At 40.9% G+C, this 21,743-nt stretch overlaps 1 protein-coding gene across 6 annotated transcripts in view; it reads left to right on the top strand.

The window, feature by feature from the left end:
- utrn (utrophin) overlaps positions 1-21,743 on the top strand; it is a 144,692-nt gene that overhangs the window by 6,358 nt on the left and 116,591 nt on the right. For 3 of the 6 annotated variants that reach the window (XM_026341034.1, XM_026341033.1, XM_026341036.1), the window contains exons 1-20: positions 1,235-1,316; positions 6,937-6,998; positions 7,661-7,753; positions 9,093-9,170; positions 10,581-10,673; positions 11,150-11,322; positions 12,021-12,136; positions 12,759-12,925; positions 15,665-15,895; positions 16,877-17,058; positions 17,602-17,752; positions 18,091-18,210; positions 18,472-18,573; positions 18,979-19,086; positions 19,252-19,431; positions 19,769-19,920; positions 20,020-20,143; positions 20,247-20,334; positions 20,854-21,098; positions 21,286-21,454. In XM_026341034.1, the coding sequence (XP_026196819.1) occupies positions 1,235-1,316; positions 6,937-6,998; positions 7,661-7,753; positions 9,093-9,170; positions 10,581-10,673; positions 11,150-11,322; positions 12,021-12,136; positions 12,759-12,925; positions 15,665-15,895; positions 16,877-17,058; positions 17,602-17,752; positions 18,091-18,210; positions 18,472-18,573; positions 18,979-19,086; positions 19,252-19,431; positions 19,769-19,920; positions 20,020-20,143; positions 20,247-20,334; positions 20,854-21,098; positions 21,286-21,454 (2,716 nt within the window). Of the gene's footprint in view, positions 1-1,173; positions 1,317-2,293; positions 2,477-6,936; positions 6,999-7,660; positions 7,754-9,092; positions 9,171-10,580; positions 10,674-11,149; positions 11,323-12,020; positions 12,137-12,758; positions 12,926-15,664; positions 15,896-16,876; positions 17,059-17,601; positions 17,753-18,090; positions 18,211-18,471; positions 18,574-18,978; positions 19,087-19,251; positions 19,432-19,768; positions 19,921-20,019; positions 20,144-20,246; positions 20,335-20,853; positions 21,099-21,285; positions 21,455-21,743 lie in introns of those variants that run through there. The other 3 variants (XM_026341031.1, XM_026341035.1, XM_026341032.1) reach the window with 3 other exon arrangements.

Below are 21,743 nucleotides of genomic sequence, written 5' to 3'. Positions count from 1 at the left end.
ATTTTTTCCAACCATTAGTGAGGTGTGGGATTTGGATTTGAAGAACTAACATAAGCGAATGAAGTGTGTGTGTGTGTGTGTGTGTGTGTCTGCCAGGATGCATTCACTTGCACAGCTTCATTCAACCAACTTGATGACGGATGCTCTGAGGGTGGTGTTCAGAGATGGAATGACGGAGGGGGACGCCTATCTCTGGGCTCATGACTGATGCAGCCTGGCGGAAAGTCCCCTTTGGTCTCCGATTCCTACTGCCAAGGCCAGCCTCACCCAAGCCAAGCCAGTCATCTTGAGCTGTGACGCTCTGCTCAAGCTCTGTGGAAGGAAGTTGATTTCTTTCAGTCAGATTCTGGAAGTTGATCACGGGTGAACCAGACTGTTATTCCTCCTCTTCATCTGCTGGAAAAGAAAGGAGGAAACAAAACAGTGAACTTTCTCTCTCTGGTTTCCTCCCCCTTTATTTCTACTTTAGCTCCTACCTCACTATTTAGCACGCTCTGTGGGAATTGAGTTGTTTATTCAGTTGTCCCTCATTGACTAAATATATCAATGAGCAAATGGACTCAGGCCCTGTTCCACTGCACTGGCTCACAGACCTCCATTAAATGTCACAGTTGTAACTCTGTGGCCTGCTGTTCTTCTGTGAGTCATAGCTTTTGATTGTCATAGGTTTCACTTTCATGTAAACATTAATAAGGGAAGTGGATGTTGTAACCCAAAGCTACGGCAGTATGGAGGTTTTAGGGTTTAGGTCACTGTGGGTCATGTTTATCTGCTCTCACTTTGTGCAGTGGGAGCTGTCGTCGCCATATGTACCCTCTGTTTTCATGGCAGAGTCAGCTGTCAGTTGCAGCAACGCATATGACACCAACACAACCTCTCTGTCACCTGTCGCTTACCTTTTAATTGAGACGCCGAAGCAGTCCCTGCGCTTGTCTCTCACTTTTCTCACCCCTCCGTTAAGTGTGTGTGTGCTTGTTTGCTTTTCGAACGTGTGTGTGTGTTTGTGTGTGATGTCACATTACACAAGTTGACCCAGAACCCCAAATAAACACACCCAGCCTACTTTATAAAATGCCCTGATACCTCTACTTCCTCTTTGTCTTTTCTCTCTCGTCTCTCTCACTCTCCCACCACCACCTTCTGTTTTCGTCTTCCTGTTCCGGATTTCTTGTTTTTTTTTTTTTCTCTCTATCTCTCTTTTTCTCGTTTGATTGTAAAAACACCGGTTTCTGTCATGAATTTGAGTAAGTGGATGTCGTGGAGAAAGCGTAACTTTTTCAGAAGGAAAGAAAAGCATGAAAACAATGTTGATCTAGGTAAGTGGAGAAGCACATCTGTAATCCGTGTAGTAGTTTAAGGCTGAATTCTGTGAAGCACTGCAGGAAATCAAGCTGTCTCTTTAACGTACAAACCGGCCAGCAATGGTTTCAGTTAAAATGGTCTTAAAAACCAAGATTAATCCACAGATGTTGCTCTGGTTGTCTGCAGAAATGTAAAAGTTCCACTAAATATACCACAATTTCATTGTCTCGCTTATTCTTAACAATTTATGCCAATTACTTCTCAAATGTGATGTGCTGTTTCAGTCCATGTATATTTTGGTCTAGCGTCAGTGTGCTAACTTGGATCCTATCCATCTCCATTATTTACGGTTTACATCCTTTGTTGCATCCAGCCCCATCAATCATGAATAAAAATGATGGCGTAGGTCAGATCATGTCTTTACAATGCAACAGACAGAGAACCTTCTCAGTTTTCTCATTAACAAAGAAGGCCTCGCTCAGTCAAAAAAAAAGATTAAGTAAATACAACTTGAAAAGGCTGAATGCATCCAAAACAATGTGTGACATTGAACAGTAATAGATTATTGGGGGAAACCTAAGATAAGAGCACAAAAAATGTCTACATTGGTAATTCTTTATTCTTCTTCTACCCTGGTCGTAAGTCGTGAAGTTTGAGTCTCCATATAAGGAAACATGCGTAATATGTATTATTTATGGGGGTTCAGATTAGATCAGATTAAGTGGAGTGTGTTATGTGTAAACTTAGAGATGGGTAGATTTCGCCCCACCACACTGCCTCTACTACCACACAGTGTTGTGTCTGTGTTAACGTGCCGATCTCTGCCTGATATGCTCCTCTTTGTCTCTGCTTTATCAATCTTGTGTCGTCACTTGCAGTCTAGATGGCTCAAGGAAGGATGGCACACGATGCATTATGACTCCCCACCCTTGCCTTGCCCTGTCCTGTTCTGCTCTGCCCCTAATTTGTTTCCTTTTTCAGTGGCAGTGTCTCTCTTTTGCTCCCCTCTCTCTCCTCTGGTCAACGAATGATACAGGCACAAGAGAGTGAGGGAGGAATGTCAGATTCTGTTTTTTGCTGAATGGACTTTGCCTTCCTACCCATTTTTCTCTTTGCTGCTTTTGAGATTCAACGCCGTGGTGAAAAATGGCAGAGCATGGGCTGAGACTGAGAGGTAGGAACCTTTGACAGATGTGTGTTTGACACATGGCTTTGTTGCAGCTACTGAAGCTGTGCTACAGGTGACACGGGAAGGTGTGTTAGACTCGGACTGCTGTACATTTGCAGCGCATCTGGAATCCAGTGAAAGTCTATGGAAGCTTTGACACAGTTGGATTAAATAGAGAACTTGCTATGAAAGCAAAGAATTACTGACATAAAGTTTCAGTTAATGACAGCATGCAACAAGGTTAAATTTTAAACAACACTAAACAGTGGTTTGACTGGATTTAGAGGAATTGCAGATTGAATCACTTATACCACTGATCTTTCTTTTCTTTGCTGTAAACAAAGTTCTACAAACTGCAGCAGCGAATTGGTGTTTTCTTGTTAAATCTCCGGTTAGTGAAGTGACCTGGCTTGCTTCTCAGAGTTCATCAGCCTGCTCCGACTTCAGAAAATTCCAGTAACCCCCACCTCACTGTTCTTGTACACCACTAATTACAGCAAAGCACGCACCTACACACACCACCGGGGTGTTTTTCAAGCTGTAAAGTGCGGATATGGGCTAATCTTTCTGTACGTTCAGAGTGTTTTCCTGACAAATACCCAGATCTTAGCGAGGGAAGCGTGTCAACAAGGCTGTGGCGGCTGGGACAAGCTTAAACAAGTGACCATTAGAGGGAGGAATTCATTGGGAATTGTGGGAATTCTATGCATTCCTCTCAAACTGCAGTGTCTAAATAACGTGCATCCCAGTAAATTGAAGTTTATGCACATCTCTTTATGTGCACATATAATTGTGAGCGAATAAGAGACTTCCCGAGGGCATATAAGTTGAAGGTAATATAATGGCTGACTTGAATGTCTGTTAAGTGTTGTTGTTGTTGTAGGTCTGTTGTTCTGTGTGTGTGTGTGTGTGTGTGTGTGTGTGTGTGTGTGTGTGTGTGTGTGTTAGTGCCCTTGAGGAGGCTGCGGGTGGTGCTCTGCTGAAAGACAGTCAACAGCTGACTCCCTGAAAACTTTTTTTTTCATGCGTGTAGCCCGAGAGAGCTGCTTTGTAGGAAAGAGAGTGCCTTAATGTCCCATAAAACAAATTTCATTGTAATCCTACAACGGCAATAAAAATATGTTATTTCATTGTGTTTTATCACTGGCAACATGAGACAAACATGCGGTGTCATTAAAGGAAGTTTGTTTTTGATTGGTCGACGGCCTTCAACTGCACATCCTGGTTGGTGTTCAGCCAATTAAACCTACATCTACTATTCATTTTCAGCCTCTACTGAAATGGTGACTGGGAAAAGTTATGTTTCAGCTGTTAAACACAACTTAAATCTAAAGGTCACTGGTGCTCATTTGTGCAGCTAAACTTTGTAAATATCTGTATTTGTCGATGCTCGGCACGCTCATGTTTACTGTGTGATGCTTCTGTGGAAACTGTGGATGGTTTGTTTGATTTTTCACCTCAATGCCACCCCCCACATTTCCTCCTTTCCCTGCCGTGTTTCTTTCTCCACCTGTGAGATGAAGGCGTATGCTGGGAGACTGGAGCGGTAGATTTTATGTGTCTGCTCTGTGTTCCCAGCTGGCTGCTTTGAGGAAGATTTGTGTTTCTGCAGTGTGTTGGTTTGGGGTTTGTTTGTGGTTCATTTTTCTCAATTTCCTCAACTGTTGGTTATGTAATGTTGGTCAACACTAGGGTAAGGAAATGGGAGCACTCTGGCAATTTTATAGATCGTGGTTGTATTTCAGGAAAATAAACTTGCATCTGAATGTTCTCTTGTTTTGGTTTTGGATAATTTATTGCCTGAGTTGCTTTTGCAAATGGTAAAGGTCATGTAAATAATTCAGAAAGAACACAAATTGTGTCTTTTTGTTAGGAAGGGAACCCTGTACATAAGTAGTCTTCACGCCATGGTGTGAGTGTGCATATGTGTGCTCAGTGAGCTGTGAGACGATACCACTGGGATTACTCTTCCTGATTTAATCACTACTTCCTGTTTGACTGTCGAGGAAGGGAAACATTTGTTTCTCAGCACATTCACTGTACATGACTCTGCGAATCTGTGCAAAATATGCAACAGTAACTTGTGTGTGAGTGTGAGTCAGTGTTTCTCAGTTATTTGAAATATAATGACTGATTATTTAACAGGGATGACAGACTTTTAGTTGGACCTCAAATTCTGCCAGTCTATTCTGCTGTATAACACTGCACATTAATTACCATATGTTAAAGACTTCTCTGCGTACAGTATACCGTACAATACTTGACTGATAGCAATATCTAACTAGAAGATTGAGTGGTTATATTATTATATAATTAATACTTTTAATTAAACACTTAGGAGTTACATCCTGTGACATCAATCAAATGTATAATCTTTATAGCAGAGAATTACAGAGTGATCTGGGTGACACATCTCAGTGGCTGAGTTGTGGGAAAAGATCTGTGTTTCACTTTTGGCAGTCTCTTTTGGTGTTTTAGCTTGTTTATGTTTTCTCAATCATTTAACTGTCAGCTTAAGTAGTATGTACAGTATGACATACTGTACATCCATGTCCAAGTACTTGTGAGGATAGATGTCTAGAAATATAAGCAAAGTGACATAGATGCTCTTGTGTAATGACGTAATACAGTTGTATCGACATAGACCTTTAGACATTTTGAGAACACACACACACACACACAGCCCGGCACCCAGCAGTAAGACAATCCTGTGCTGTCATGAGTAGGAGCAGAAGACAGATTGAGGGGGAGACGTGTGCATGAATTGAGTGTATTGTCCCGTCATGATGCTATAGCGCAAAGCCCAGGAGACCTGAGCCCACAGGGATCCTCTCCTGAGGGGCCTCGGAGGCCCTCCACAGGGCTGATAAGGCTGCAAGGACAGGAGGCCTCTAAATGAGACTTTTTCTAAAATAGAAATTGATATTGTGTTGAAAGCATACCTGTACTATACCTATCCTGCCTCTTGTGCTCATCGTGAATTGTCCTCGTTACCATTTTTCGTCTCCCTCCAGCTACTTCTAGTCTTTTACTTTTCTTCTGTCAGGACTTGTTTTAACATTTCAGCTGTAACACATCTGCTCTGATTGACTGCCATCAATTCTGTCAGAGCACCTACACTTTGTCAGTCTTGCTACTGTTGTATTTCTCTCCATCAGCTCCTTCATCCATCACCACCTTGAGCCATCACCTCTTAGTCTCTTTCACGTCTTACAAAAGAATCCTTAGGGTGTCATTGTGGCTGTCTGAGATTTATGTGGAAATGTGGGTAAACATACCATCGATCTCAGGAGGGACTTTTACAATTTTATGGTTCAAAACGCTGTAAAGACAATGACTCAGAGAGGAGTAGTATAGAAAACTAGAAGACTGAGAATAAATGGAAATGACAGAAAGTGTCTTTTAAGTCAGTTTTATTTTCACCAACATATATCTCATCTCCTCGTGTCTTTACCTCTCTGACCCCCACCTGTGGCCTCCCCTTGCAGTACATTCTTGTTTTTATGCCCCTTCTCACCCAGCCAGGGGCTACAGACATACACATGTATGCTCCACACATCCAAACAAAGAAGCTGACAAATGCTGGGACTGGTGATCATAACCTTTGACCTTTTTTTTCTATTCATGGTGCTTTACACACTATCCTCCCCTATATTACTATCTTAGATCTTAGTTATTGTCCTTAGAAGCAGATGCAGATGCATGTTTTTGTTGACTCAGAGTTACAAGAGTCACAACCTAATGAAGACGACAGGCACGATAAATTAATCCAATTCTCTTATTTTGTAATTTTGTCCAATTTTAGTCACATTAATTCAAATAAATAATTTCTTCCATATTATTTTAGATTATATATTTAATTACGTGTCTAAGCCCAAGGCTTTGTATGAGTTACTCCGATCCATTACGGGAACCAGCCATAGCCCAGGCACATCAAAGCAGTTGACCCTCAGCCTGACACACAATGAGGCTTTATTAGAGAGCCACGTTGGAGAGAATGAAGGAGGAGCAGAGAGGGAGGTAGTCAAGAGGGAAGAGAATGTGAAATATTTGTACAACTAGATTCAGAGATCTGGGAACAGTATAAATGGGCAAATGTGTTTGCATGTGTGCGTGTGTTTCTTTTTTGGGTGGATGAGGCGTTGTAGTATCTTGCTTTTACTTCTGACAATATCAACCCTCTGACACTTCCCATCTATTATGCAAATGCTTCCTTTGCCTACATTTTCTGTCATTTTCTAATTTTCCAGCAGCATCGATCATGATGCTTTCAAGCCATGATGCCTCCAGCTACAATTACCATCCACCAGCATGTCAGTGTGAAAGTGAATTTTTCCAGATGGTTCCTGAAATAAACACATGGAAATGGACTTTGAGTGCTGACAATGTTCTCCTGTCATTATTTCATGCACCTGTTAACCTTTTCTGAAAGGTTTTTTCTTGTCTCTCTTGTTTGTGTTTCACAGACGAACATGATGCAGTACAGAAGAAAACCTTTACCAAATGGATAAATGCACAGTTCTCCAAGGTAATGCAGACCACTTCAGACTGATGCTAAATGTGTATTGCACTAGTAAAAACACTAGAAATGATTCTCTGAATGGCCATGAAGCATAATTAATGGTTTGTTTAAATAAAAAGCTTAATCTGTCTCGATGGAGGTGGAACTAAAGTATTGTCACAACCTGTAGGTAACTTTAGTTCACAGAATCTTAGTTGTTTTCTGATGAAAAGCTGACCATGAAAATTTGGAGTGTGAACCTTATTCTGCTCCACACTGAGGAGACTGATGGGACCTCTAGTTCATTTGCCAGCAGCAGATTACTCTGAACTGTTCAAATGTTTACTCATAATTGTATAAACGTTGTTGCAGTTATACCACAAACCAGTTTTAATTTGCTAAATTAAACACTAACAAAATGTGATTACTAATGTTTAGAACAAACTAAATAAATTACTTTGTCTCAGTGCATGTCTCAGACCATTACTCCACCCAGCAGCTGTATCTGTTAGTGATCTAATGGATTTGTGTGTGTGTGTTTTTGTTTAATAGTATTTTATTATTCTCATAAACACGCCATTTGGAGACTTGCGTTAATGTGAATGTGTGGTACATTAAGCTGGCTTTGTTAAATATTTGCACAAATAGTTGACAGAACATAACCTCTCAATTGTGCTGCTTTCTGTCAGACGGGAAAGACGCCCATCAAAGATATGTTCTCTGACCTGAGGGATGGCAAGAAGTTGCTGGACCTGCTGGAGGGTCTCACTGGCACCATCCTGGTGAGTTTGTGCATATTAAAGTCAGGCGGTCTTTGTGCCACAGAACCTTAATACTTTGAATAATTCCTAAACTTTGGGGTTTGGAATATCTACAGTTTGAGTCCAGCTGGGGACCCTCTCTGTTTCCTCATGTGTCCTCTCTGCATTTCTACTGCTAAGCTGCCAATTAATTCAATAAAATTTTACCTGTATAGAAATCACAACAGCATCATATTAAGGCACTTTACAATCTTAGGTTTAAGACCTTATAAAGTTTAATTGTTGCAGAATTTTATAGACAACCCAACAACCCCATTTAAGCAAGCACCAGGAAACAATGGAAAGGAAAAACACCCTTCAGAGGAAGAAAGTGTGCAAGTATTTTAGCACTGCATGCAATGAAATTACAAGGACGTGTAGTGTTTTATAGGTCAAGGGTGAACTTTTCAAGCTTGAACTTGAACATGCATTACCTCATGTATGTGTGTGTAAAGTCACAGCGCCTCACCATGTGATTTTTTTTTGGGGGGTCTTGGAAAAAGTTGATTAAAAGCAGTTGCTTTGCAAACACATTATATCTTTCATATATCCTGAATTCCCGTCAGTTTTTTATGTTATTTTCATTTCAGTTTTTCTTTTATGACTTTTCAGCAAAGCATATGCAGTTAATTACATACTTTTATATTCACATTTATCAAGAGGTGCTAAGAAAAGTAACAAATAAAGCTAAATTATGTGCAGAATTTCATTTTTTCCATTTTGTCCAACCCTATGTATGTAAGACTTAAGTGCACTTGTGAACACACATTTGTTTTAATGGATATTCCTTTTGATTGTGCCACCTACCTGACACCTGTATCTGTTTTCTAGCACCTGCAGCTAAACTAAGTGCCTGCCGCCTCTATGCAATACATGGACACACACTTACTTTCTCTCTGATACTAGAATACTAATTCCATAATTGGGTGCTAATGAGTGGTTGAGGTCTGTGAAGACTTAAGAGGGATTTGCTGTTGGCAGCTGTTCCTCCTGCCATTCTTTCCATAAGTAGGCCTGTGGACACCACTGATAAGGCGATGGGTGTGATGAATGTACAGTATGTTGAGGAACACCCACTGCGGAGTGATGGCAAACCTTTACTTTGTGTAGTCTGACTTGACTAAGTTATGTAGGAGTGAGTGTAAATAAATATGTTTATTCAATATACAATTATTTTCTCATTTTTTCTTTAAATCAAAGAATTACTCAATGCATTTCTCTTAAGGTTTTATAAACTGTCGAGCTTTCCTGTGGCTTATGATTGGCCAGTGAACAATGAACATACTTTCAGCTAGATTCTGTTGTATTTCCTCTTCCTCAGACCAAAGAGCGAGGTTCCACCAGAGTGCACTCTCTCAACAATGTCAACAAAGTACTTCAAGTCCTACATCAAAATAACGTGAGTACCTGTTTTGTACACCTGGTGTTTGGTGTTATTGACACATTGGCTGCCGTTTGTTGGAAGCTTTTAGCCAGATCACTTTTGGTGGTGTTGGTTCATAACCAGAGGCCATTACAGCTAAATCTGTAAGGTTTGTAATTTATCCACAGAATAGCACATTCAGAGAGGGTGTGAGCTGTAACTATTTAATTATGCACAGTTATTTAAGTAAAGATCCACAATTATTTTAGCTGCAATACATTTGATGCTAGCTGTGTACATGATCAGCCAAAGTAGCATTAGCTTGATTCAACTCACTAACACTTCCTGTAACTATATAGGAGTTCATATTCTACTGTGTCAGTTTGTCTACATTGTGTCCTGTGTTTTTCTTTGTGTGTCTCCTTCGCTCCCTCATCCATCTTCCTCTGCATACAATAGTTGGTCTTATTATCATGACCTTACTGTAGAGGTGGGAGATAAGATTCAGGGCAAACTCATGGGCTGGAGTGTGTGTGGAGGCTTAAATGTCTGCTGACTGGAGGAAATGAAATCATAAATAGTACTTGTTTCCTAATTTACTGTAACTATAAAAACTACACTTATTATTGAAGTGTGCTTAAAGTAGTGTATATATATATATATATATATATATATATATATATAAATACATGTGGCACATGTAACATCAATCATTCATGTTGCTTTAGGCTATTGTTTGGAATATCTCTTATTTAGAGGTTAAGGTGTGGTAGTTCTGCGGATGATGCATGCAGATGCAATGTTCTGATGCACTTTATATGTGCACTTATCACAAAGAAAGGAACAGAGACACGTTATAATGTTGCAGGATGAGGCTAATTAGGACTTGAGATGGGTCAGAGCTCAGTTATGCAGTAGACAAAGGTCCATAGTTTAACCAGACACTTGAACTCATGTTCCACTCTGTGCATTGATCCTCACCAAAATATTTATATGTAATCACACAATACTCGGCCTTGCCTTATATGACAAATCTCTGCCAAGCTTGTAGGCATGCTTTTTAGGTAACACTGGAAAGAGGTAATTATGGCGGTGTAATCCACGGTGTAATGTGAAACTGCATGTTTTGGGAGCGTTCGACTGTAACAGTGTGAACAGTGTGGATTAAGAAATTTGGAATAAGCTGCTGTTATAATGAGCTGTTATTATGTGAGTAGAATAGTAAGTTATGGTGCTAATTATTTTTACATTATTTCCAGATTGGTTTTCAAAAACAAGAGATTTTCACTGACAAGATTTTATATTATGTGCATCTGAGTTGAAAATAGGGCTAAGATCTACTCCACGACTATTACAGTAATTTACTATGCTTGCTTTATTATTTATTATCATTATTACTATTTGTTTTTAGCGAATATTTGTATTTTTGTGTGCCCTCTAATTTAGGTGGATCTGGTAAACATAGGAGGCACAGATATTGTGGATGGGAACCACAAACTGACCTTGGGCCTCATCTGGAGTATTATCCTTCACTGGCAGGTGAGCACACATAAACACACATGTGCCCTCGCTTTCACCCATATTCTGCGCACCCACAAACACACACACACACACAAGGCTAATGTTTGCTCAATTAACTCACTCTTGAGATGATTATTGGTGTGCATACAAACAGCCATGCATGTAAATATGCTTATTATTTACCGCTCTGTGTGTTTGGCCTGTTGAAATTTAATACAACCATTCAAAGAAAAATAATGAGAAGTTCTAAATGTGTAGATACACACATTGTTGGATAATACTGGTGTTTCTTGAAATAAGACAACCACAACAAACATAACAAACTGCCATAAAGGAAGACATATTATATCTATAATAAATAAAACTGTGAAATTTCGAAGTGGAGTCAGCCTCTCCCAGATGTCTTCACCTGGATCTTCAGCGACACTATGAAATGTTTCACTTGTTTATTCTCCCACATTAATTAGTGTTTTCACATGTGTATATTTGTCAAGGTGAAAGACATCATGAAGGATATCATGTCGAACCTGCATCAGACAAACAGTGAAAAGATCTTACTGAGCTGGGTACGCCAGTGCACCCGCTCGTACCCAGAAGTCAACGTGCTGAACTTTACCACCAGCTGGGCTGATGGTCTGGCTCTCAATGGCATCCTACATCACTTCAGGTGAGGAGAGCACATTTATTTTTTCATACCAGTTTTCTTATTGTTGTTAGATAAATCTTCTGCTAATGGTAAATGCTACATACTTAACATATGACCTTTAACTCTTACTGTAATTGATCCTAAAGCCATAGACCACATCCTTCCAGCCATCAAACAACAAGACCTGTCATTTATAAATTGCATATGTGTAGGAATCAAAGTGTGTGTGTGTGCGACCATGAGAGAGGGGGGTTGAGATTGTGCGGACACCCAGGCTAATTAAGTGGCAGGAGGTCAGGTTGACAGGTCAGCGCCTGCCGGGTGTGTGTACACTGCTTCACTTGTTGTGTTTACGCATACCATGTCACTGTTTGTACACGCTCGCTGTGTTTATGTGTGCATCATTGTGTGTGAAAGAAATAGAGGGAGATCGTCAAAGGTGTTTTACCCACACAGGCCACTGAGCTCTGAGACAGTGTTGGTTTAGACCTGGCCCAGGGTTTAGGTGGCTCACTGTGCACACACATTCCACACCCAACTGGCCTCAACACAAGTCCCCTATGACCTTCGTAGGGTCTTTTCTTTACTCAGGGTTTACACTGTATATGGTAGATATTTCATTTACCATTTTTCCTCCTGAAAGAGTAGTAAACATTTGAAGCTATCTGAGGTATTGTCTCCATATGGCTTCTCTCATTACTATTGTTCTGTTTTTTCAGGCCAAATGCATTCAGCTGGGATAAGGTGTTAACATTGAGCCCTGTGGAAAGACTTGACCACGCCTTCACTGTAGCCAAAGAGCAGCTGGCAATAGAGAGGCTACTGGATCCTGAAGGTACTGACAAACTGAGTAATTTCCCACATTGCACACTTAGATATTTATTTGGACGGGAATAAATATAGATTTCTTTTGCAGTAAAAATGTAAAACAAATGCATGAGCTGTCTATAATATTTGGCCAAACGTAAGAGTTGGGTATGGATTGATATACATTGTCCTGTCCAAAATTCCCACATATTGAAACCTAGTCTGTGTTCATGAAGCCTACCTTCATGTCCTGCCAGCAGCTGGAGAAACTCACTGTGGAGCAAATAACTTTGGTGCTGTCTTTGGCTGAAGATTTGTTAGAAGCTGTGTTTGCTCATTTTTCTAGTTCATGTAGCACCTGCCTTTGCTCAGTGTGCTTGTAGTGAAGCTGTCTAAATGTTAGGCCATAAGTGAGGGTCAGTCACACCTGGCCTCTGTCGAAGCCAAGTTAAATCAATACAACCTGCCTCAATCTCTCCTCTCTCATCTTCTGCTGTCTCACTCCCTCTGCCGTGCTGCTTTTTCTTCATGCAACTCTTCTCTTTATCTCACCTCTCTCCCTCCTGCTTTTCATGCTCAATTTGTATCTCTGATCTTTCTGCCCTGCATCTAACTTTCTACCACCGTCTTACCCCCCACCCCTCCTCCAGACGTGGCGGTTCAGTTACCAGATAAGAAGTCCATCATTATGTACGTGACATCGCTGTTTGCTGTGCTGCCCAAAGACGTGAGCATGGAGGCTATCAGAGAAGTGGAGACCCTGCCACGCAAATTCAAAGTGGAGACTGAGGACTCAGGTCAAGGCCTCAGTGCTCAGGTAAAACATACAACACATTACAGTACTGTGTGTTATAGCTGTTACATTATGGGGTGATGTGGGGGGTATAAGACATGTGGGTCTAGACAAAAGAGGTGCAGTGGCGACTGGGGATACCAGGCATATGGTGCAGTGATGCTGTACATCATGTAAAATCAGTTACATGAAAATGGAAAAATACATTTAGTCAATTCAATACTTAATATTTGCCTTGATTATTTCAAGGTCAGTATTTATCTGCATGGCCAACATCCAGACACCAGACGTTGAAGAATATGCTCTTGTTGTATTACATGGTTTTCTTTTTAGGAGTGTTACTCCTAATGGTTCAGTTATTTTAGTAGTGACACAGTGCTTCAGACTATCAGATGCATATCTCCTCCTGTGGCTGCCTGGCTAAACCCATTTGTCTGTGCTGGTGCAAACAAAGCAAAATGTTTTTTTTCTATAAACAGAAACAGCATAAGTAAGCTTTTTTAAAAAGAACCGAAAGCTGGAGTCACTAAAATATAACTTCAACCTTTGCTGCTGTGTTGTGTTTCTGATAACATTTAACTTGAAGGCCAAAGAACTCATTATGTGCAGTCATAAGGAATATTGTGAAGGGTCTCATTCTGTGTTGCCAGACAGAACGAGTCACTCCCACTCTGGAAAAGCCATCTCCTTCAAGCTCTCCAGCGCTGCTGATGAAAGCACTGCAGGCGCAGGCAAATAGGGAGCAGAGCCATGACTCACCCCTCTCATATTAGCCAACTGAATGAGCTGCATGCTGCTGGAAACACAGAGCTGTAAAGGATGGAAGGAAACAAGTTAGCCTAAACGTGTGCTGAGAGTTGACAGGGAACGTTTTTTAAGAATTAAAGATGTGTGCTGGTGGGTGGCTTTACTATGTGAGTGACATGTACATACTGAACCTGTGTTCAACAACTGACACAGACATTTCACTGCCAACTTGATTCATGGTCGCTTCACTAACTTCAGATCATAATCTTTGCACAAATTTGCTCTTTCCTACTCACACTTTGGCCCATATGTATTAGTTTTACTTTCAGCCCCTCCCAAAGAACTGTGCTCTTTCCTCTCAGTCAGAGACATCCCTGGGGCAGCTCGACTTAGAGGTTTTCAGTCAGAAGTCAGAAAATCCAAAAACCACCTCTTAAGTTTTTATTGCCCATAGGCACTTATTTCACACTCCTTGGAATGAGCGCTGGAAAAGTCTTTTAAAATAGTGCTCTGATTGGTTCTGTAAGGGGTTTACTTTCCTGGCACACCTCCTCTTCCCATAGGAAGTGATGCGTAACGCTGCTGGTAGTGACTGAGTGGAGGAAAAATAAAGGCCCTTTGTTTTTTAATGACTGCGTTTGGTTCCCCTTTTTAGTTTTACATTCACTATGTTGGTTCATGATATTGTTCTGATGTATTCAATGTTTATTTTAGATCATAATTGTTTCCAATAGTGATAGCATCTTCAACAATAAGCTGTTGTTGTTTTACGCTTTCAAGTGATGATATGTGCACCGGCATATATACATTGTAAGACATCACATGCATCAGGATTACAACTGTAAAGTGATGAGTACAGGGTACAGGGACTGGGCTGAGAAAATCATCTGGTGATAATAAAATGTTCTGTTGAGCACAGCCACAACTATTTTACAGCCATTCAAGCTAATAAATAGACCAAGACTGCAAATCTCTCTCTGTCTCTCTCCCTCACTCTCCCCCTCCCTTCCTATCTCCCTTTCACAAATGCTCAGTCTCTGTCAGCCTACACTGGTCTAACATAAGGGCTTTTGGTATTTTTGTGACTTATTCCAGAATATCCAAAAGGTCACTGAGTATTTTAAGCAGGTGACCTTTTCTTGAGTTGGCTACACAGACATTACCACTGTGTAATTTCAGCCTGGAAAACAAAGCTCCATTTGACTTGTCACTGTACCAGTCTCAGCACACCCATTAGCACTTCTGTCATCTTTGACTTGACAGGGCTGCCACTGCTAAGATTTGATCTCCTGTGCATTTGAGCTCCAGACAGATTTCTTTAGCTCTGTTAAACATTTATTCAAACTTGGAATAGTTGTGTAACATTACATGTCCATGTGGTTGTAGACTACATAGGTAATTTTGAATTCCATTATATGTTATGTGAGGTGACCAGATCTGACAGCTTGTCCTTTTAATATATTTTTAGCCCTTTACTTTAAAGCTGTCATTGCCCAGTTCTTAAGCTCATCCTCTGTTGCCTTCTCTCCTTTGTATAGTATTATCCATTGACTCTTCCCTCTTCATTATTCCTATCATTAGACTGAGGATTGATCTGCCCTGTATCCTATAATGGGCTTACAGTTGTTGTGTTTTCTTAACCGAGCAGGGCAGATCATTCTGAATGTGCCAGGGCAGCACAGGCCCCTCCTAGTTGTCTGGTTCTATTTTAAAACGTACCAGCTGATGTTCACATATGAAATTCAGAGTACAACTATGTGTTTTGGGTGGTGCTCTGTGTCACAGTCCTGAGACTTTTAGGTAATGATCTGCACTCTGTAAACTGTAATGTTGCCATGTACATGGGACACGCACATATGGACATGCAAAAATGTGCTCTAACTTTTTTTCTCTCTTTCCATTTAAAGATTGTAGATTTGATCCAGAGTAATAATAAATGTGTTAATAACATATGCAAACACAAAGTCTATAATTTTGGTCAGCCTGTGTCTTCATGCCCTGCTTCACGTTTCTCAGAATGTGCAGATGGAGGAAGCAGGTAGCAGCCCCCGACCCGAGACCCCAAGCACCCTGACAGAGCCAGAAGGAGATATGGAGAGCAGTCTGCTGGAGGTGGACCTGGACAGTTACCAGACTACCCTGGAAGAAGTTCTGACCTGGCTGCTGTCAGCTGAGGATGCCCTGCATATTCAAGATGAGGTGTCGGATGATGTGGAAGAAGTCAAAGAGCAGTTCCACACACATGAGGTAGGAGGAGACATTCAAGTTATGCAGAAATGTAAATATTCATACACATGTTCACATTATTTATCTTCTATTTATTTTAAGGACATGTCTAGAGGACTCTAATGTTTTATTCCTTTTAAGAACGGCCATTCTTCATGGTTGAGAATGAAGAATAGTAGCATCCTACAGATAAAGACCTCCCACATCTGACAGTACATGCTTCGTGCGTGTTGGGAATGCCAGGAATTCTGCTGAGAAAAGTGGCGTACAACAGCCCTTGTTGCCCTGGCCTAGAGCTTGAGAAGGCATAGTTGTAGGGTTTGTGTCTGTACATGTGTCGAAAAGGGCTTGAGCTGGATTCCCTTGGCTGAAATCTGAATGTTTGTGAAATCTAATGTTTGGAATCCAGGTCAATGCAGAAAGCTGGTAGTGGGCCTCGGAGCAACAAGACCTAAAGCCTCTTTAACAGCCAGGCTTTTCACGAAGTCTAAAAATCAATCCAGTTTGTTTTGGCCTAGTTGTTCACATACTTGTTGGAAGCAGTCCCGTCCTTCCAGCAAAGTCTCATCAAAAAACAATGTGCTCAGAGGCGCAGTCAAACATGCTTACTCATCCAGAGAGCACACAGAAGACAGACAATAACCCAATTAATTCCCCAACCTATCGCTCACTACTAGAAGGAATAAAAGCACCTCTTCGAAGGTGTTAAGAAGCAGTCCGTTGTTCAAATTGGTGTGTGTATCATTTATCGAGGCTTTTTTTGCTTCTGTATTATTTTGCAGTTGACCTCGTTTGACTGAATCTGCTTTTCAGTTTGCGCTCACAGGCCTGTCTCAGTGTTGCTACATTAACACTCACTAATAGAAGGGTGCAGAGGTGATGCCCTGTGCATACACAGTGTGTGACATAGTGAGATATCAAGTGAAATTAGGGGAGTCAAGAAAAACAATCAAGAGGGATGTCAATTTTTCTGATTATCTTTAACTCCTTGTCCCCATTAAGGCCTTTATGATGGAGCTGACAAACCACCAGAGCAGTGTGGGTAGTGTGCTGCAAGCCGGGAACCAACTGATTGCCCAGGGAAACTTGACAGAAGAGGAAGAGGAGGAAATTAGAGAGCAGATGAGCCTCCTCAACTCCCGCTGGGAGAGCCTCCGAGTGGCCAGCATGGATCGCCAGGCCAGGTAGATCCACATATGGGTTTGTTTTAATCCTGCAAAAGTAAAAATAAAAAATAATAAATAAAATAAAATAAAATAAAATAAAATAAAAACAAAGCTTAAAACTAGAACATTCATCACATCACATATTACGACGCTAGACAATAGGTTTTTCTTAAAGCCACCACTGACCTTAGAGTTGTGTGTAGGTGACACTTGAGACGCCTCGATTGTCAATGGTTAACATGTCCGCTTATCAACCTGTGTTATGAAGGTTTATGTTGCTGTAAACAGAAACATACACATTTACTATAAACAGTTAAATAAATAGTAAATAAATTCACACTGTCCACTAGAACGTTATTGACCTTGATTCAAATTTTACAGTATTTGCTTGACTTAGTGTCCACGGAGTTTGTTTACAATGTTGTCACTCATTACAGTTTGTGTTACAACAAGGAAGTTAAATAACAAGCTGAACAGGCGGTTTCACATTAAACTTGATTAAACTGATAACTTTGATGCCATTTTTACCTTTAGCTTTTCTTTCTCTCTTTCTCTCTCCAGGCTTCATGAAGTCCTGATGGATCTTCAGCAGCAGCAGTTACAGCAGCTTTCTGACTGGCTGACGGAGACTGAAGAGAGAATCAGAAAAATAGAGACCGAACAAACAGCTAAAGACCTGGAGGTCTACAAAGAACAGATAGAGCAGCACAAAGTAAACCGTTTTCCATTGAAATGTTTACTGTTGTGCCTAAATCTTGTCAGAAGGACATAGAAAGGATCAAATAGAATAAAACATAGTGGCATAAATGTGTTTCTACAGCTTATTAAAGCTAATGTGATGCATGGCATATTTAGATGAACTGCCACATTATTAATGCACTTCTGTAGTCCTGAAACAGAAAAGTCAAAATCATGTGGTCTCATGATCCTGGAGTTTTTTGAGTCATGCACTGTCTCCCGTGGTGTCATAAAGCTCAGTAGTTTCTCTGCCAGCTCTGTTAATGGGTAACATGTGACTGTGCTCAGTTTTTTATTTGTGTTTCTCTTCAGGAGCTTCAAAATGACCTGGAGGCAGAGCAGGTGAAGGTCAACTCTCTGACGCACATGGTGGTTGTGGTGGATGAGAATAGCGGTGAGAGCGCCACTGCTGCCCTGGAGGAGCAACTACAAGTAAGTTGTCAGCCTGAAAGTCTAGGTCAATTAGTTTTATGCTTATTCTTTGTCAGGTGAAGGGGGGGAGTCTTTTTGTGTGACTTTTAATGACTGTTTGCTCTGTGTTTTGTTGTCTGGACTTTATCTATATACGATAACAGTGGGCTCTGGCCTGGTTTTGAGCCTGTAAATAGCTCTTACATGTCTGTGTACTCTTTTGTAAAATATAGGCAGAAAGTTAGTGCTTGTATTATTTTTTTGTCTTTATCATACTTTCAGTCTTTGGGGGAGCGCTGGGCAGCTGTGTGCCGCTGGACAGAGGAGCGATGGCACAAGCTGCAGGACGTTTTGATGGTATGGCAACAGCTTCTATCAGACCAGGTAGGACATTTAGCCCCATGTCTTACACACACAAAGTGACATGAATGATACATGGTTTCCTTCCCTTCCCTTTGGTCTAAAACTGCCTATTTTCTAAGAGACAAGTGACCTAGGATGCCATATTCAGTTCTCTACTCCACGAGACATAAAAGGTCATAAACATCCTTTTAATGCAAAGTGAATGTTTCAGCCTGTCATTATGTTTAGTTTAACAGGAGCATTCAAACCAAATCCATGTATTATTTGTCCTGTAACCTCAAAAACACTATTATTTGGGTTGGAAATACATCTGTTTTGGATTTAAGTCTTTGACCTGATTGCTGAGCTCTCACTGAAAGCCAACACTGTGTTTGTAATGTTTGCTAAGTAATTGATGTTAATGCTGTTTTCCCACCTCTTCTACAGAGTTTATTTAGAGCATGGTTGGCAGAAAAAGAGGCTGCCTTGAGTGAAGTACAAACCACCAACTTTAAGGACCCAAGTGAAATGAATACTAATGTGCGCCAATTGGCAGTAAGTGCTAATTCTTGCTTTTTGCTATTCTTAGCTGCAATTATAGGTCTTACTTAGACATAGTGTTATAAATATTATTTTCTGATGTATCCCAAGCATGTGGACTTCTTTGGGAATTCCATGTTTAATGTACCTTTTTGACTGTTTTGTAACTCCATTCTTTAGAATTTAAAAGAAGACATGGAAAAGAAGCGGAGGACTTTGGACCAGCTGTCTGATGCAGGACAGGATGTGATATCTTTACTGCGGAGCACTGAAGCAGGAGCCAAGATTGAAGCAGACACAGAGGAGTTGGCACATAGATGGGACAACCTGGTACAAAAACTGGAGGACTGCTCCTCCCAGGTATGTGCTTTATTTATTTTCATTATCTTTGACTAAATGGGGTTTGTTTTCCTGCTGACTGTGCTAAAATAATGTAAAGTGACAGGATGTCTGAGCTGATTGAAATTGACTGACCAGCTGTCGCTATTTATGGATGTTGCAAAAACACATGCTTGTACAACTTTATAAATTCAGCCGGTGCTTCCGTTTCGATGCTTTGGTCATAGTTGGAGAAAGTTTGTTCTCCAGTCATTTTTTTGCCAACTAGATTAATAGAATACAAATGACTATGTTTATTTGTGTATACTTTATATTTGGTCAGCATGTTTTCTTTATGGCTCTTACGCTCACTGCTAAGGTTATGGAAGCTGTGACGGATTCTGGGATGACTCAGGTGGACAAACAGGTCGTCATGGATACAGTTACTACGGCTACGACTGATCAAGAGTTGGCACCGCCTGCTCCCCCTAAGAAACGACTGGTGGAGACAGATGCAGAAGTTAGACGAATGTAAGAACCACCACAGACTAACTCTCTGATACCTTCAGTGACCGAAACGTGTAAGAATTAAAGACACAAGTGCACACATTGTGTTTTTTTGTTCTTCAGGTTTGAAAATAAGCTTTCTGACCTCCTGAGTTGGATTAAAACGTGGAAGCTGTCCACTCAGGCACTCTCCTCCACTCATCCTGAGATTACACATGACACAGCAGATCTGCAGGAGAAACTCAAGGTAGACCAACTGAACAAAAAAAAAACGACTTAAAACCGATTTAATTTAAAGAGCAAATGCTTTGAAATCAACACCTCAAACATGTGTTTGCTAATGACTGTAGGGCTTGGAGTTGGACTATACAACAAAGGAGTCCCCAGTTAGTCAAGTGATCCAGGAAGGAAGGGGCTTGATGGATCAGTTGGAGAGAGGTATGAAGGAAAGAGAGACATATATATGTATCGTATGTATATAAGTTTTTTCTACAGCTGCTAAGTATTCTTTACAAGCCTAAATCTTTATTCATTCAGTTTTAGATGCCAGTAATAGGAACGTGTGTGTGTGTGTGTGTGTGTGTGTGTGTGTGTGTGTGTGGACAGTGTAATATAAATCTGTCAGCCTGCAGAGTTGCTTACTTCATCCAAGTACTCAATGAAATGAAGAGGTACTCAGGATATGTTTATACTGTTCTGTGGGCAGTGAGAGGCAGTGGAGCAGCACCGCTAAGTTTGAATAGATTTCTTCATCCACCAAAACTTTCCACTGAACTGTAGTCAAACTCATATCTGCCATTCTCTCATCTGCAGTGCCTGTTTTCCACTAGATGATCTTTAACACAGTTAAAACTAAATGTCGGCTGTGCCACATTCAGACAAATTTAACCCACTTGAAATGTGTTTATTTATTGGTTGACTGCATTTATTAATAGTCAATTCTGCATCTCTCTGTAGAGGGCGTGTGTGTGGACTCGGTACGGGCAGACATAGACCTGATCCAAACTGAGTGGGATGTGTGTGCGAGGGAGCTGCAGGCAGCCCGTGAGCGAGTTCGCACCCAGAGCCGAGTCAGAGCGGTGTCTGCAGAGCTGGCAGACGTAGATGGGGTCTTGGTGAAACAGGACCAGTGGCTGAATTCAACTTCAACTCTACAAAAGTGTGAGAAGGCCCAGCTCAGAAACCTGATTGAAGAATGTCAGGTAAGAATCACACTGACCCTGATCACCTGTCTGTGACTTGTCATGTAAAGCATGACTCTATTCAGTAACCTGTGAATTTTTGCTAGAACAATGTTGCAGTATATGTGTGGATTTCTATGATTTTAAACTTGTTTCTGTTAAAAGTAATATTCTCCAAAATCAATTAACTTGGTCTTGCCTTCCTTAGTCCCGACTGGTCCAGGTTACTGTTCTGGGATCACAACTGGAGAAGCTGTCTGCAGAGGTGGGATCACTGGGAGCCGGGCCCTCTTTAAGAGACAACGTGGTGGTGGTATCAGAGCATCATGCTTCCACACTGCAGCGGCTGCAGAGCAGAGAACAAGAGGCCAATAAAGGTACTTCTGGTGAACCAGATTCCAATTTTTCAAATCAGTGAAGAGGAAAACTGTTCCAAAACTCGGTGCAGGTTTTTCTCTGTTAACAGTACAACATGCTTTTCTTGGCACATATTCTTATTTCTGAGAAGTGCAGTGCAGGAGATTAAGGCCTAGCACAAGACAAAGATCCAGTGCTGTGTGCTTTCTCTTGGTTCAAAGCTTTTATGTTTGACTGATTGAGAGATAGCTGAGATCAGCTGAGCTCACTCTCACAGAGGTTGTGTAAATTTGACATTGACTTTTATAT

Source organism: Anabas testudineus, chromosome 24, assembly GCF_900324465.2.
Source record: "Anabas testudineus chromosome 24, fAnaTes1.2, whole genome shotgun sequence".
Lineage (NCBI taxonomy): Eukaryota > Metazoa > Chordata > Actinopteri > Anabantiformes > Anabantidae > Anabas > Anabas testudineus.
The sequence above is the reverse complement of the archived record's forward strand: the minus strand, read 5'-3'. Positions and strand labels throughout refer to the sequence as shown.